This window comes from Microcaecilia unicolor, chromosome 8, assembly GCF_901765095.1.
Source record: "Microcaecilia unicolor chromosome 8, aMicUni1.1, whole genome shotgun sequence".
Classification (NCBI taxonomy): domain Eukaryota; kingdom Metazoa; phylum Chordata; class Amphibia; order Gymnophiona; family Siphonopidae; genus Microcaecilia; species Microcaecilia unicolor.
Window position 1 is genome coordinate 191138011 of NC_044038.1, and position 16848 is coordinate 191154858.

A 16848-nucleotide genomic window follows, 5' to 3' on the forward strand; every position below is an offset into this window, starting at 1 on the left:
AGAGGCGTGGTCAGCAGACCAATGTTTCAGCCAAAGCCACCGCCGCGCAGAGACTGTCTGAGCCATGCCTTTAGCTGAGGCTCTCCAGACATCATACAGCAAGTCTGCCAAATAGGCTAAGCCCGATTCCAGGGCCGGCCAATCAGCCCTCAAGGAATGATCCGAGGGGGAAGCCCGCTGCACCATAGTCCGGCACGCCCTGGCCACATAGGAGCCGCAAACTGAGGCCTGCAAACTTAAAGCAGCTGCCTCCAAGGACGACCTTAAGGCCGCCTCCAATCTTCTGTCTTGGGCGTCCTTTAGGGCCGTGCCACCTTCCACCGGCAACGCCGTTTTCTTAGTCACCGCAGTGATTAAAGAATCCACGGTAGGCCACAGATAGGCCTCACGTTCACTCACAGCCAAAGGATAGAGGCGGGACATAGCCCTAGCCACTTTAAGGCTCGTTTCCGGGACATCCCATTGAGCCGCAATTAAGGTGTGCATGGCATCATGCACGTGGAAGGTTCTAGGCGGGCGCTTCGTCCCCAGCATAATGGCAGAGCCAACAGGGGCTGAGGGAGAGACGTCCTCCGGAGAGGAAATCTTCAAAGTGTCCATGGCCTGTAACAACAGGTTGGGCAAATCCTCTGGGCTAAAAAGCCGCGCTGCAGAGGGGTCATCCGCTCCATCCGAGCGGGGATCTATCTCCTCCAAGGAATCCGCAAAGGATCGTTGGGAGACCTCAGACACGCTGCCCTCATCTACATCGGAGGAGACAAAAGTCCTCCAAGGCCTGGAAATCAACCCGAGGGCGTTTACCTCTGGGAACCTCAACCTCTTTATCAGAAGAGGGAGCAGGGGCAGCGTTTTGCATGAGGAAAGCCTGATGCAGCAGCAAAACAAACTCGGGGGAGAAACCCCCCAGACTGTGCACTTCCGCAGCCTGGGCAACAGCCCTAGACGCACTCTCAACCGGCGCTCGCAATAGCGGGGGAGAGACATGCTGCGCATCCAAAATGGCGTCCGGCGCGAAACTCCGTGAAGGAGCCGCGCGGGAAGAACGGCGCTTAACTTTAGCCGCTTTTGTGCCGTCGCCCAAATTAAGGACGTTCATGGCATTAATGTCTCCAACCTCAAGGGCGGCCCAAGAAGAAGCCGTCCGAGCCGCGTGGCCGGCCAAGATGGCGGAGGCGAGGAGCGGGGGATGGGCGTTTATGGCGGGGAAAAAACCGCCACGCCGGAGGAACGACCGGGACATTCATCGGTCACTAAACTATCACCCATCAAGGGCGAATCAGGTTGTAAAACCCCCGCATCCCCTCTAGAAGCGCTCCAGCGATCCGGGGAGCGACCCTTTGCGCCCTCGCCCTCCGACGCCATTGCCACGAGGAGAAGAATCGGGGAACCCCCTGCCCGCTATAAAAAGGTAAAATTACCTGCTTGCCGCTCCGAGCTGTAACGAACTGGTGTCCTAGTGAGTAGCTGCAATGAACGTTTAAAGAAACGTCGAATTAAACGCCTTTAAAGACGTTTAAAAAATTTTTTTTTTTTTTAAACGGAGCCAGCGGGAGGGGGGAGAAAGGAGGACCTGGCACCACCAGGTTTGCACTTGCTCAAAAGAGCCCTCAACCCCAGGCCTCAACAAAACCTAAGGATTAGGCTTGGAGGCCTAGCCAGAGCTGCTGCTGTGTGTGACCACCACCTGCTGAGATAGAGAACATACTGAGGAGTTTCCGGCAGCACATGACCACATATAGGGAGGCAAAAGTTTGCTCTCTATCTCCACCTGCTGGTAGATGGACACAACCCACCAGTCTATGGATTGATCAGCTTGATGATATGGAATACTCTGTTATGATGAAATTTGGTGTAAGGGGCCTGGGCTACCAGGGCCTGAAGCTCACTGACCCTACGAGCTGAAGTAACTGCCACCAAGAAAATGACCTTCCAAGTCAAGTACTTCAGATGGCAGGAATTCAGTGGCTCAAAAGGAGGTTTCATCAGCTGGGTGAGAACGACATTGAGATCCCATGACACTGTAGGAGGCTTGACAGGGGGCTTTGACAAAAGCAAACCTCTCATGAAGCGAACAACTAAAGGCTGTCCCGAGATCGGCTTACCTTCCACACGGTAATGGTATGCACTGATTGCACTAAGGTGAACCCTTACAGAGTTGGTCTTGAGACCAGACTCAGACAAGTGCAGAAGGTATTCAAGCAGGGTCTGTGTAGGACAAGAACGAGGATCTAGGGCCTTGCTGTCACACCAGACGGCAAACCTCCTCCATTGGAAGAAGTAACTCCTCTTAGTGGAATCTTTCCTGGAAGCAAGCAAGATGCGGGAGACACCCTCTGACAGACCCAAAGAGGCAAAGTCTACGCCCTCAACATCCAGGCCGTGAGAGCCAGAGACCGGAGGTTGGGATGCAGAAGTGCCCCTTCGTCCTGAGTGATGAGGGTCGGAAAACACTCCAATCTCCACGGTTCTTCGGAGGACAACTCCAGAAGAAGAGGGAACCAGATCTGACGCGGCCAAAAGGGAGCAATCAGAATCATGGTGCCTCGGTCTTGCTTGAGTTTCAACAAAGTCTTCCCCACCAGAGGTATGGGAGGATAAGCATACAGCAGACCCTCCCCCCAGTGCAGGAGGAAGGCATCCGATGCCAGTCTGCCGTGGGCCTGAAGCCTGGAACAGAACTGAGGGACTTTGTGGTTCACTCGAGATGCGAAGAGATCCACCAAGGGGGTGCCCCACACCTGGAAGATCTGTCGCACCACGCGAGAATTGAGCGACCACTCGTGAGGTTGCATAATCCTGCTCAACCTGTCGGCCAGACTGTTGTTTACGCCTGCCAGGTATGTGGCTTGGAGCACCATGCCTTGACGGCGAGCCCAGAGCCACATGCTGACGGCTTCCTGACACAGGGGGCGAGATCCGGTGCCCCCCCTGCTTGTTGACATAGTACATGGCAACCTGGTTGTCTGTCTGAATTTGGATAATTTGGTGGGACAGCCGATCTCTGAAAGCCTTCAGAGCGTTCCAGATCGCTCGCAACTCCAGAAGATTGATCTGCAGATCGCGTTCCTGGAGGGACCAGCTTCCTTGGGTGTGAAGCCCATCCACATGAGCTCCCCACCCCAGGAGAGACGCATCCGTTGTCAGCACTTTTTGTGGCTGAGGGATTTGGAAAGGACGTCCCAGAGTCAAATTGGACCAGATTGTCCACCAATACAGGGATTCGAGAAAACTCGTGAACAGGTGGATCACGTCTTCTAGACCCCCAGCAGCCTGATACCACTGGGAGGCTAGGGTCCATTGAGCAGATCTCATGTGAAGGCGGGCCATGGGAGTCACATGAAATGTGGAGGCCATGTGGCCCAGCAATCTCAACATCTGCCGAGCTGTGATCTGCTGAGACGCTCGCACCCGCGAGACGAGGGACAACAAGTTGTTGGCTCTCGTCCCTGGGAGGTAGGCGCGAGCCGTCCGAGAATCCAGCAGAGCTCCTATGAATTCGAGGTTCTGCACTGGGAGAAGATGGGACTTTGGATAATTTATCACAAACCCCAGTAGCTCCAGGAGGCGAATAGTCATCTGCATGGACTGCAGGGCTCCTGCCTCGGATGTGTTCTTCACCAGCCAATCGTCGAGATATGGGAACACGTGCACCCCCAGCCTGCGAAGTGCCGCTGCTACCACAGCTAGGCACTTTGTGAACACCCTGGGCGCAGAGGCGAGCCCAAAGGGTAGCACACAGTACTGGAAGTGGCGTGTGCCCAACTGAAATCGCAGATACTGTCTGTGAGCTGGCAGTATCGGGATGTGTGTATAGGCATCCTTCAAGTCCAGAGAGCATAGCCAATCGTTTTGCTGAATCATGGGGAGAAGGGTGCCCAGGGAAAGCATCCTGAACTTTTCTTTTACGAGATATTTGTTCAGAGCCCTTAGGTCTAGGATGGGACGCATCCCCCCTGTTTTCTTTTCCACAAGGAAGTACCTGGAATAGAATCCCAGCCCTTCTTGCCCGGATGGCACGGGCTCGACCGCATTGGCGCTGAGAAGGGCGGAGAGTTCCTCTGCAAGTACCTGCCTGTGCTGGAAGCTGTAAGACTGAGCTCCCGGTGGACAATTTGGAGGTTTTGAGGCCAAATTGAGGGTGTATCCTTGCCGGACTATTTGAAGAACCCACTGGTCGGAGGTTATGAGAGGCCACCTTTGGTGAAAAGCTTTCAACCTCCCCCCGACTGGCAGGTCGTCCGGCACTGACACTTGGATGTCGGCTATGCTCTGCTGGAGCCAGTCAAAGCTCGCCCCTTGCTTTTGCTGGGGAGCCGCGGGGCCTTGCTGAGGCGCACGCTGCTGACGAGAGCGAGCGCGCTGGGGCTTAGCCTGGGCCGCAGGCTGTCGAGAAGGAGGATTGTACCTACGCTTACCAGAAGCATAGGGAACAGTCTTCCTTCCCCCAAAAAATCTTCTACCTGTAGAGGTAGATGCTGATGGCTGCCGGCGGGAGAACTTGTCGAATGCGGTGTCCCGCTGGTGGAGATGCTCTACCACCTGTTCGACCTTCTCTCCAAAAATGTTATCCGCACGGCAAGGCGAGTCCGCAATCCGCTGCTGGAGTCTATTCTCCAGGTCGGCGGCACGCAGCCATGAGAGCCTGCGCATCACCACACCTTGAGCAGCGGCCCTGGACGCAACATCAAAGGTGTCATACACCCCTCTGGCCAGGACTTTTCTGCACGCCTTCAGCTGCCTGACCACCTCCTGAAAAGGCTTGGCCTGCTCAGGGGGAAGAGCATCAACCAAGCCCGCCAACTGCCGCACATTGTTCCGTATATGTATGCTCGTGTAGAGCTGGTACGACTGAATTTTGGCCACGAGCATAGAAGAGTGGTAGGCCTTCCTCCCAAAGGAGTCTAAGGTTCTAGGGTCTTTGCTCGGGGGCGCCGAAGCATGCTCCCTAGAACTCTTAGCCTTCTTTAGGGCCAAATCCACAACTCCAGAGTCATGAGGCAACTCGGTGCGCATCAGCTCTGGGTCCCCATGGATCCGGTACTGGGACTCGATCTTCTTGGGAATGTGGGGATTACTTAGTGGCTTGGTCCAGTTCGCAAGCAATGTCTTTTTTAGGACATGGTGCAAGGGAACAGTGGACGCTTCCTTAGGTGGAGAAGGATAGTCCAGGAGCTCAAACATTTCAGCCCTGGGCTCGTCCTCCACAACCACCGGGAAGGGGATGGCCGTAGACATCTCCCGGACAAAGAAAGCGAAAGACAGACTCTCAGGAGGAGAAAGCTGCCTTTCAGGAGAGGGAGTAGGATCAGAGGGAAGACCCTCAGACTCCTCGTCCGAGAAATATCTGGGGTCTTCCTCTTCCTCCCACGAGGCCTCACCCTCGGTGTCAGACACAAGTTCACGAACCTGTGTCTGCAACCTCGCCCGGCTCGACTCCGTGGAGCCACGTCCACGATGGGGGCGTCGAGAGGTAGACTCCCTTGCCCGCATCGGCGAAGCTCCCTCCGCCGACGTAGTCGGGGAGCCCTCCTGGGAGGTGGCCGCAGTCGGCACCGCACGTGGTACCGACGTCGGGGACCTCACCCCGGGCGATGGGCCAACCGGCGCCACGCTCGACGGTACCGGAGGCGCAAGCACCGCCGGTACCGGAGGGGTAGGGCGCAACAGCTCTCCAGAATCTCTGGGAGAACGGCCCGGAGGCTCTCGTTCAGAGCGGCTGCAGAGAAAGGCAAAGAGGTCGATGCAGGCGTCGACGTCAGAACCTGTTCCGGGCGAGGAGGCTGTTCCGGGCTGTCCAGAGTGGAGCGCATCGACACCTCCTAAACAGAGGGTGAGCGGTCCTCTCGGTGCCGATGCCTGCTGGGTGCCGACTCCCTCGGCGACCCAGAGCTCTCGGTGCCGACGCGGGGAGGCGACCGGTGTCGATGCTTCTTCGACTTCTTCCGAAGCATGTCACCGGAGCTCCCCGGCACCGACGAGGAGGACGTAGAATCCATCCGTCGCTTCCTCGGGGCCGAGGCCGAAGGAGGTCGGTCTTGGGGGGGCTGTACCGCAGGAGCCCTCAGGGTAGGAGGAGACCCACCCGAAGGCTCACCGCCACCAGCAGGGGAATGGACAGCCCTCACCTGCACTCCTGACGATGCACCACCGTCCGACGACATCAGCAGACGAGGTCCCGGTACCACCGACGTCGATGCAGTCGCCCGATACCTTGGCGCCGATGCAGAGGCCCGATGCCTCGATGCACTCGATGCAGTGGCGGCCGAGGAAGATGGTCTGGACGCTGACGACGTCGATGCACTCGAAGAACCCGGTGCCGATGCAGACGAAGAGCCCGAGAACAACACGTTCCACTGGGCTAATCTCGCTACCTGAGTCCGCCTTTGAAGCAGGGAACACAGACTACAGTTCTGAGGGCGGTGCTTGGCCCCCAGACACTGAAGACACGACGAGTGTCTATCAGTGAGCGAGATTACCCGGGCGCACTGGGTGCACTTCTTGAAGCCGCTGGAAGGCTTCGATGTCATGGGCGGAAAATCAAGCCGGCGAAATCAAAATCCGAAATGACGGAAAAAGAGCACCAAAAATTTTTTAGGGAGAAAATCTCGACCGAGGCCGAAAAGAGGCCTACCCCGACGACGAAAGAAAACTTATCGGGGCAAAAAGCTGGAAGTACGGGAAGGGGTTGGCCCGAAACCCGGGGGGGGGGGGGGGGGGGGGGGTTCCGGAGCACTTCCCGAAACTTTTAAAGACTTTTCCGAAGAAAAAGAACACGTCAAAATAAATTTGGACGCGCGAGGTCGACTTTCCGGGGCTCGACACGGCGAAACACGACCGTACCGAGTGCGGACAAAAGAAGACTGGCCGGCTCGAGCCGGTTTCGGGTGGGAAGACGGCCGCGCATGCGCGGTGCGCACGGGCGCGCGAGGACTAGCAAAGGACTTTGCTAGAGAAGTTTCCGATTGGAGGGGCTGCCGTGGACGTCACCCATCAGTGAGAACAAGCAGCCTGCTTGTCCTCGGAGAATGACCCATACCCCTCTTTGATAGAGGAATGGGTTGAATGGCCTTCGCCTTAAAGAGGCTAAGGTATTTAGCAATGCTCGACTCTTTGCAGAGCTGCCGCAAGGGGACAGTATGAAAAGATTGGTGAGTGACTTTGAAAAGGGAAAATTAGGGTCTTACCTTGGTAATTTTCTTTTCTTTAGTCACAGCAGATGAATCCATTAACTGATGGGTTGTATCCGCCTACCAGCAGGTGGAGATAGAGAACACTGAAAGACACAGTGACTCTGGACGGCCTGCCCCTTCTGCCTCAGTATATGAAATTTCCAAAGCAGAGTGAGTAAGAAAGGCAACGTGACAAACTTTCCTCATAGTGAACAAACGCCCCAGAACCGGAGCAATAACCAAACAAAGGAGGGATGATCTCAACCTCCTGCAATAGAACAGCATGTAGAAACTCTGAGAACTTGTCTTCAACTCCTCCCGAGAAGCTACAATATCTGCATGAAAGATCTGAACAAAAAACAAAGTCAGACAGGGAGGGATCATGGATTCATCTGCTGTAACTAAAGGAAAGAAAATTACAAAGGTGAGAACCTAATTTTCCCTTCCTTGTCATCAACAGCAGATGAATCCATTAACTGATGGGAACAGGCGACTCCGCGAGCAAGTACTTGCGCACCAAAATGTGCATCCAGCTTCGCTGCAACATCTAGCCTGTAATGTCGTACAAACAAGAGCTGAGAAACCCAAGTAGCCGCAAGACAGATCTCATGACGAGAAAGAACACCAGCCTCAGCCCACGAGGAGAAAATCGCTCTCGTGGAATGCGCTTTAAATGCTTCAGGAAGAGACCATCCTGAAGTAGATACGCAGAAAAAATGACTTCTGTGAGCCAACGGGCTATAGTGGCCTTAGACACCGGACCCCCGCGTCGAGGACCTGTCGACAATACAAAAGGGTGATCAGAAGTCCTGAAGTCATTTGACATCTGTAGATACCGTAACAGAGCCCTGCGAACATCCAAAAGACGCAATTGCCCAAAGGAATCCGGAAAGTCCTCCCTAGAAAACGAAGGTAGCAAAATGGGTCGGTTCAGGTGAAACGCTGAAACCACCTTAGGCAGGAAGGAAGGCATTGTACGTGCCATTACCCCGGACCCCGAGCACTGTAGAAAAGGATCCTGACAGGAAAGTGCCTGACGCTCAGATACGCGTCTAGCCGATGTCATGGCCACCAAAAGGACTATTTTGAGAATCACATCCTTTCCAGAAGCTCGCTGAAACGGCTCGAAAGGCGAACACTGAAGAGCCTCAAATATCAGCACCAGGTTCCAGGCCAGACATGGCAACCACACAGGAGGACAAAACCGAAGCGTCCCTCTGAAAAATCGGATAATGTCTGGAAGAGCAGCAAGGGACAAGTCAAGAGACCTTCCCTCGGAGCATGCCAACACTGCCATTTGACCCCGAAGGGAATTGTAAGCCAGGCCTTTTTGTAAGCCATCCTGCAAAAAATCCAGGACCAACGAAACTGTAGCCTGCGTGGGTGTGATCGCTTTTGAAACACACCACGCCTCAAACTTGCGCCAGATCCGAGCAAAAGCTGCGGAGGAAGACCGCTTGCAGCCTGCAAGTGAGTGGAGATGACCTTGTTAGAGTAGCCCTTGTCTCTCAATTGCGCCCTCTCAAGAGCCAGGCTGTATGACCAAATCGGCAGGGATCCTCCATATTCACTGGACCCTGAACCATCAGGGTCGGCACCAGAGGCAAAGGAAGTGGAGTCTCCACCAGCATCCGACAGAGATCCGCGTACCACGGACGCCTTGGCCAATCCGGAGCGATGAGAATCACCAATCCTCGGTGCAGTCTAATCCGCAGGACTCGTCCTGTCAAGACGGGAACACATATAGGAGGCCCGAGGGCCAGGGTTGAGCCAGAGCCTTCAACACTGCCTAGCAAGGATTTCTCCCTCTGCTGAAATAGCGAGGGACTTGGAGTTTGCACTAGACGCCATAAGATCCAAACCAGGAGTCCCCCATTTGACACATATCTGAAGAAAAACTTCTTCTGCCAGATCCCATTCCGCCGGGTCGATTTGATGTCTGCAGAGAAAATCTGCTTGCACGTTGCTCTGACCTATGTGCAGAGGCCAGCAGAAGTCAGTGGAGCTCGGCGTCGAGATATGGGTGAACTCTGACATCCTCTCGCCTGAGAAAGGCAGCTACCACCACCATCACCTTGGAAAAGGTACGGGGCGCTGAGGCTAGGCCGAAAGACAAGGCCTGACCCTGGAAAAGTTGGCCCAAAACCGTCAAGCGGAGAAACCTCCGATGTGGAGGACAAATAGGAATGTGCAAATACGCTTCCTTGAGGTCCAGAGACATGAGAAACTCTCCTGGCTGAGCCACCGCAATGATGGAGCGCAGGGCTTCATGGGAAAGTGTCACACTCTTAGGGTCTCATTGACTTCATAAGTCAAGGATCGGTGTGAAAGACCCACCCTTTCGAGGGACCACAAAATAGAGTAGCAACCGCAGCCGCGTTCGGCGGGAGGCACCGGAACAACCACTCCGAGCTGCAGCAAGACTTGCAAGGTCCCCTCTACCGCCGCCCAGTAGACGGCAACACCGCATTGGGACTCCATAAAAACGTCTCTCACCAGGGCACCGAATACCAATTGGCAGCCCTCTCTGATCAGGTCCAGAACCCACTGATCTAAAGAAATCTAGGTCCACTCCTCAATGACGAGGGAGAGACGACCCCCTACTGCAGAAATCGACGAGAGGACCAGCGTCCCATCATTGTGGAGGACACCCCTGAACTGCTGGCCGTTGGAACGAGTGTCCGAGCGAAAGGAGTTCCTCTGCTGAAAACAGGCACGTAAAGAAAACCCAGCAGAGTGCCCCGGGCGAAAACCATGAGCTTCACGGAAACGTGGCCTGGAAGAGGAGGTAAAAACAGAGCTTTTGGAAGAAGGTCACGGCTTATCCTCAGGTAACCGCTGGGACTTGCGTCCCCTAGGTCTACCACAATCTTCTCCAATTCCTCACCAAATATCAGAAGGCCCCAAAGGGTAACCTCACCAGCCTCTGCTTAGAGGCCATGTCAGCCGCCCAATGCCGCAGCCAAAGAAGGCAGCGGGCAGCAACCGCCACAGACATCTGCCTAGGTGCAGCTCTGAGCACATCATAAAGGGCATCAGCCCCAACAGATAGGGCAGACTCCATACACAGGACAACGTCAGAAAGGGAACCCACACCATCCTCGGGCAAAACATCCGCTTGCTGTAACCAGGAAGACAGGCACGGGCTGCATAGGAACTGCAAATCGCCGCCCTTAAGAAAAGGCCCAAGATGTAAAAGGACCGCTTCAGCCGGTCCTGCATATCTTTCAAAACGACCCCTCCCTCCACCGGGAGAGTGGTCTTTAAAGTCACAGCCGTAACCAATTCATCCACTTTAGGCATCCCAAAAGGGGCCAAGTGATCCTCACTCAGAGGGTAAAGCTGGCCCATATTCCTGGCAACCTTAACAGGTCCATCAGGGTCAGCAAAAATACGCTCTTGGATGGAGTCATGCACAGGCAAAGTCTGAGAAGGCTTCTTAGTACCAGCCATCCTAAGATTAACAGAGGAGGCATTGCCCTCGGCCGGATCTTAAATAGAAAGGGTCTGCAAGGCGTCAGAAATGAGCGCTGGCAGCTCGTCGCATTGGAAAATCCGTACCGCTTTAGGATCATCCAAATCCTGTGGCAAATCGGGGCCCTCATATGGATCATCCGTCCATGAGGGCCTACTGGACTCCTCAGACTCCCCACAACCTGCCAGAGGGGGAAAAAGGGAGATGTGCCACCCTCAGACGGGGAATTTACTCGTCTACGTTTAGCATCAGTCCAACGCTCGGGCGAAGAAGGAAACTCCGCAGCCAACACCGGGCTATCAAAACCTGGAGGGAATCCAGTCCACAACGCAGTGTCAGACGCCTCTGGCAGAGTCCTTTTTAACATAAAGGCTTTATGCATCAGCAGCCCAAATTCAGGGGAGAAAAACTCACCCTGGCCCTCTGCCCCCGAATCAGGAGAAACGGAGAAAGGAGTTCCCCTAGCAGCCTCGGAACGAGGCGTCCCCCTGCACTCCGACTCCTCCGAAACCGCAAGGGTCGAGTCATGTGGCGCTGTCAAAATGGCGCCCGCTGCCAGCTCCATCGAGTGGGAAGAATCACCGCTCGCCATGCCTGTACTAGCATGAGCGTCTAAGGAGCACGTACTGCAAAGCCCCGCTGCTGACCTGCGTTTACCACAGCGGGAGCAGCGCTTAATGCCTTCAGCAACCATCGGCCGACAGAGTCTCCAAAGAGAGCAGCACAGGGGGAGGGACCTGAACACAGGTGTAACACTCCAGGGGGGAAAACTGGGCCCCACCGGACCCAGGGCCCCGAAGCACTTATTTCTTTTTTTTTTTTTTTTTTTACCACGTACAGGGAATAGTCAAAACCAATAAATTTGGCAATAAGAGAATAAACCCCTTAACCGTATAATCAAACTACCTCACCAGACTATTGAAGACTGCACAGGCTGTCCATCTACCTCTGCTGAGACTGAGAAAATACTGGCTAGTGGATGTACTGCACAGGTTATATATACAGTATTTAAAAGCTCAGTGTTTCTCAGTCTCCCTCTGCTGGTAGGAGGACATAACCCACGCGTCTTGACCGGTCTGGAGGGTCGTGGAGGAATATAGAAATAAAATGGCAGCTTCGCGCCAAACACAGAACGCTGTCCGCGGGAACCTCCCCAGAGAAGCTGGGCACCACTCTCACCTCAGAAGACCGAGTCAACGAGCTCCGGTCAAGCTGCACAAGAATCACTGGAGAAAGCCTTGGAACAGCAACGCCGATAAAGCGCGCACTTTTTTTTTTTTTTTTAATACTGTGAGGAAAGTTGGAGGCAGGCAGCAAACGAGGGACTCCGGGAGGATGGGGTAAGACAGGGACAGGGAACAAAACCAAGTATGCCTTCAAAGTGGGCACCACCAGCCACAACACCCCCCGCTCTACTGGCAAAGCAAAGGAGCCTCCCCAGGCAGAAATCCAGGAGCTGCTAAAGCGACGTCCACACCTGCTGGGAGATAGAGATATACTGAGGCAGAAGGGGCTGGCCGTCCAGTCACTCTGTCTTTCAGTGTTCTCTATCTCCACCTGCTGGTAGGCGGATACAACCCATTAGTTAATGGATTCATCTGCTGTTGATGACAAGGAATTCTAGCTTGTAGCCATGGAGAATGATATCGAGGACCCACTGGTCTGCAGTAAAGATGGTCCACTCCTCGTGAAAGCGGGAAAGATGCCCACCTATTTCTACGTAGAAGGAGTGAACCTTAACCCTATAACTGCGTGGGCTACAAAGAGGTTCTTGAGGAAGTGGAAAAGGGCTTCTTGCCTCCTCAAAAGGAAGACAGACTGAGGAAGGGAAAATTAGGTTCTTACCATGATAATTTTCTTTCCTTTAGTCATAGCAGATGAAGCCATTACGTATGGGTTGTGTCCATCAACCAGCAGGGGGAGATAGAAAGCACTAAATTTTTCACAGTGCCTCATGGCCAGCTAGCTCCACTGCCGCTTCAGTATTTGAAGCTTTCAAAGCAGTATGGCAAACCGCAATTGAATAACATGAACTTTCCTCACAGCAAACGATGGCCCCTTAACAAGAGCATAAACTTCAAAAAAAGGAGGGAATGAACTCGTCCTCCACTTTGTATAAACGGAGGGAATACTTGCATCCTCCTGGAGAGAATAAACTCATCCTCCCAAAACATGAACTGGAGGGAATGAACTCATCCTCCTATAACTGTAACAAGAATCCTGAAGACTGTTTTCCGACTCCCCAAGGAAAGAATATAACTTCAGGAAACAAGAACAGCACCTAAAATCAGAATCACTGCAATACAGACAATCATACAGGGAGGGCTCATGGCTTCATCTGCTATGACTAAAGGAAAGAAAATTATCATGGTAAGAACCTAATTTTCCTTTCCTTGTCATCAAGCAGATGAAGCCATTACGTATGGGATGTAACAAAGCAATCCCTATATAGGGTGGGAACAAGCCACACCACATGCTAGCACCTGTGCTCCAAAACGCACATCCCTCCTGGCAGCCACATCCAGCCTGTAATGTCGGGCGAAAGAGAGCTTAGAAGCCTATGTTGCAGCACTGCAAATCTCATGAAGAGATAGTGCTCCAGTTTCCGCCCAGGAAGAGGAAATCGCTCTTGTGGAATGTGCCTTAAAGCTTCAGGCGGAGCCCGGCCAGACAGCAGATATGCTGAAAAGATAGCTTCTTTGAGCCAACGGGCAATAGTGGGGCTTTAGACGCTGAAGACCCTCTGCGAGGACCTGCAAACAGCACAAAAAGATGATCAGAGGTCCTGAAAGAATTTGTAATTCGCAGATACTGCAACAGAGTCCTGCGCACATCCAAAAGGTGCAACTGCCCAAATGAATCTGGAAACTCCTCCTCAACAAAGGAGGGAAGAAAAACAGGCTGGTTTAGGTGAAACGCTGAAACCACCTTAGGCATGAAGGAAGGCACGGTCCGAACCGTGACCCCTGACTCTGAGAATTGCAGAAAAGGGTCTCTACAGGACAGCGCCTGGAGCTCTGACACCCGTCTCGCCGAGGTAATGGCCACTAAAAAGACGGCCTTCAGTGTCATATCTTTCTCTGAAGCACGCCGAAGCGGTTCAAAGGGAGCCCCTGAAGGGCCTTCAATACTAACCCCAGGTTCCAAGCTGGACAAGGTGCCCGCACGGGAGGACGGAGCCGAAGCACCCCTCTAAGAAATCGTGCCACATCTGGATGAGCAGCTAAGGACACGCCTTCAACCTTGCCACGCAGGGAGGCCAAAGCTGCCACTTGCACCCACAGGGAAATATAGTCCAAGCCTTTGTGTACACCATCCTGCAAAAAGTCCAGAATCGGCGAGACAGGAGCCCGCAACGGAAAAAGCGCTCTTGAAACACACCAGACTTCAAACTGGCGCCAAATCCTGGCATAAGCCACGGAAGTGGAGCGCTTACGGGCCTACAGGAGAGTGGAAATTACCTTATTTGAGTAGCCTTTATCTCTCAATTGCGCCCTCTCAATCGCCATGTCATAAGACCAAAGCGGCAGGCGTCCTCCATGGCCACCGGACCCTGTGACAACAGGTGCGGAACCAGAGGTAACGGAAAGGGAGCCTCCGTCGGAGGTCCGCATACTAAAGCCTCCTGGGCCAATCCGGGGCGATGAGCACCACTTCTCCTGGATGCAGCCGAATCTGCAGGCGCACTCGCCCTATCAAGGGCCACGGAGGGAAGAATCTCAAGAAAAAAACCTCTTTTCCAAGATCTCTGCGCTAAAGCGTGACTTTAATTATTATTTTTATTTATTTTTAACGCTGTGAGGAAAGCAGAGGCAAAAAGAGGTAAATAAAAACACTCCGGAGGCTTAGATAAGTGGGAAAGGCAGGGAAAGGCGAACCAATGTGCCTGCATCCACTGAGTGGGAAAGGACAGGGAAAAGCAAGCTATGTCCACATCCACGGCGGCATGGGTAAGGCAGGGAAAGGGCTGATCTATGTGCCTTCAAAGTGAAGCTGCTATAACCTCTAACACCCCGGCTAACAACTGGCAAGCCAGGAGCCACCCCCAGGCAGATTTTTGATGGCGCTCGAAGAAGCTGCAGCCACCCTGCTTGGGGAGATAGAGAATACTGAAGAGGCAGTGGAGCTAGCTGGCCATGAGGCACTGTGAAAAATTGAGTGCTATCTCCCCCTGCTGGTTGATGGACACAACCCATACGTAATGGCTTCATCTGCTTGATGACAAGGAAAGTGAAGATTTTGAGCAGAAGCACTAGCCTTCCCTGGTCTATAACTCAGCGCTTCTCAAAAACAAGACTTAGCCACCCAGAGAGGAGGCTTCAGCTTGTCCTCAGGTAGTCACTGGGCCTTTGAATCTCCCAGGTCTTTAACAATCTTTTCCAAATCCGCACCAAAATGTATCTTCCCCCGAAAGGGCAACTTCCCCAGACGAGTTTTAAATGCCACATTAGCGGCCTAATGCCTCAACCACAGCCTGCATCATGTCGAAACAGCCAAGGCCATACCCTTAGCCAACGCTTAGAGAGTACGATAAAGAGCTTCTGACAAATAGAACAACCCTGACTCTAGGGTAGGGAGAAAGTCTGGAGGCAAGTCCAACGTGGACAATTGTTGAATCCACGATAAAGAAGCCCTGGCTACAAATGAATTGCTGCATGAGAATTTAATGCAGCTAGTTGAAAGGCAAGCTTCAAGGAAGCCTCAAGCTTGCGTTCATGCATATCTTTTAATGCAGTGCCGTCTTCAACAGGGATAACTGTATGTTTAGTAACCACTGTAATAAGGGCACATCCACCTCAGGCAGAGCAAACTGTTCAGACAGCAGAAGGGGATATAATTTGGACATAGCGTGAGCAACCCAGAGGTTAGAATCTCACAGAAAACAGCCAGTCTCATGACCTCCAAGGCACTGAAGCCCCACAATCTTCCCAAAGCACAAGCATTCAAAACAAGTGGTAGTTTTTTGTTTTAGATAGAGGCAGGAGAAAAAGAGAAGGGAAACCAAGATAAAGAGGTAGAAAGTGGCAACAGGGGAGCAGGGAGGGACCTAGACCACTAAGTTTACACCTAAGGCACAGGATGTTCTCAACCCCAAACTCAACTGAACCTGCAAGTAGGATAGGTCACACAGAAGTCACCACAGCGCACAGGAGCTATTATCCCATCTGCTGGAAATAGAGAATACTGGCTTGGTTGCTAAGCGCAGGAGCTTATGGAACACAAATCATTAGAGTTCTCTCTCTCTACCTGCTGGCAGATGGTCACAACCCAATTGTCTGGACTGATCCTTGGGACATAATGGAAACCACTTCAATCCATTAGTCAGTAGATAGCGATGAATTCATTTTTAAATAAACAAAAGAAATGTTTGGACTGGTCTAGCAGGATAAAGAACTCTAAAAAGACCATCTGTGATAGCTGAGGAAACTTGCAGGTAGAACTACAGAAGAACTTCAGAATTCAGTTATTTACAATTCACAGAAGCACTTATTTAGCCTTGGTTAAATTCCCGGTTTTATGGACTGCAAGGCATTTAAAAATAAGTGACAAAATTTGTCCTTACCTTGTCTTCATCTTCAGGCAGAACACGGATTCTGTTAGTTAGTGTAAAGGCTGGAGATTTTGGAATCGTAATAGGAAGAGCCTTCTTTTCTGGAACGCCCTGCCAGATCAAGATAAAGGCATTAGCCTATCATTAGAGGCTGAACTGTCACCCAGTCAGCATAATGTCCTCACACACATCGTGTATAGTACCATCTCATTTTTTCAGGTGTGTTTCATTCCACACAGTTGATACAGGCACTGGATTAATTGTAGTCTCACATGCACCGATGATCAGAAGCAAATACAGGCGCTAGAGGCTGTTAGTGCTATACTAGCGCCTGTGTTTGCTACTGCCCCATGATCACAGCCCCCGAGCGCGTGAAACAACGCGCTCGCGGGCTCTGAACACAACTAGCATGCAAAACAGGGCTCTTAGCACAAATAGCAGGCAAATGCATGCTAAACCTATTCATCCTCAATGATCAGTGTCCAGCGCAGCAAAAATTGGCTCGCTGGCCGTGGCAAACCCTATGCCAGCTCGGAGCTGGCATTAGGGTTTGCAGACCATTGGGGAGGAACGGTGAGCCCTGTCAAGCATGCATTTCCATGCCAGCAGGCCACCCATTCCACCCCCCAGACACAGGTTCAGGGAGGGCTGCA

At 52.8% G+C, this 16848-nt stretch overlaps 1 protein-coding gene across 2 annotated transcripts in view; it reads right to left on the reverse strand.

The window, feature by feature from the left end:
• The window catches only part of TPX2 (TPX2 microtubule nucleation factor), a 255700-nt gene that overhangs the window by 119594 nt on the left and 119258 nt on the right, over positions 1-16848 (reverse strand). For both annotated transcript variants that reach the window (XM_030212702.1, XM_030212701.1), the window contains exon 12: positions 16208-16306. In XM_030212702.1, the coding sequence (XP_030068562.1) occupies positions 16208-16306 (99 nt within the window). The remainder of the gene's footprint in view (positions 1-16207; positions 16307-16848) is intronic.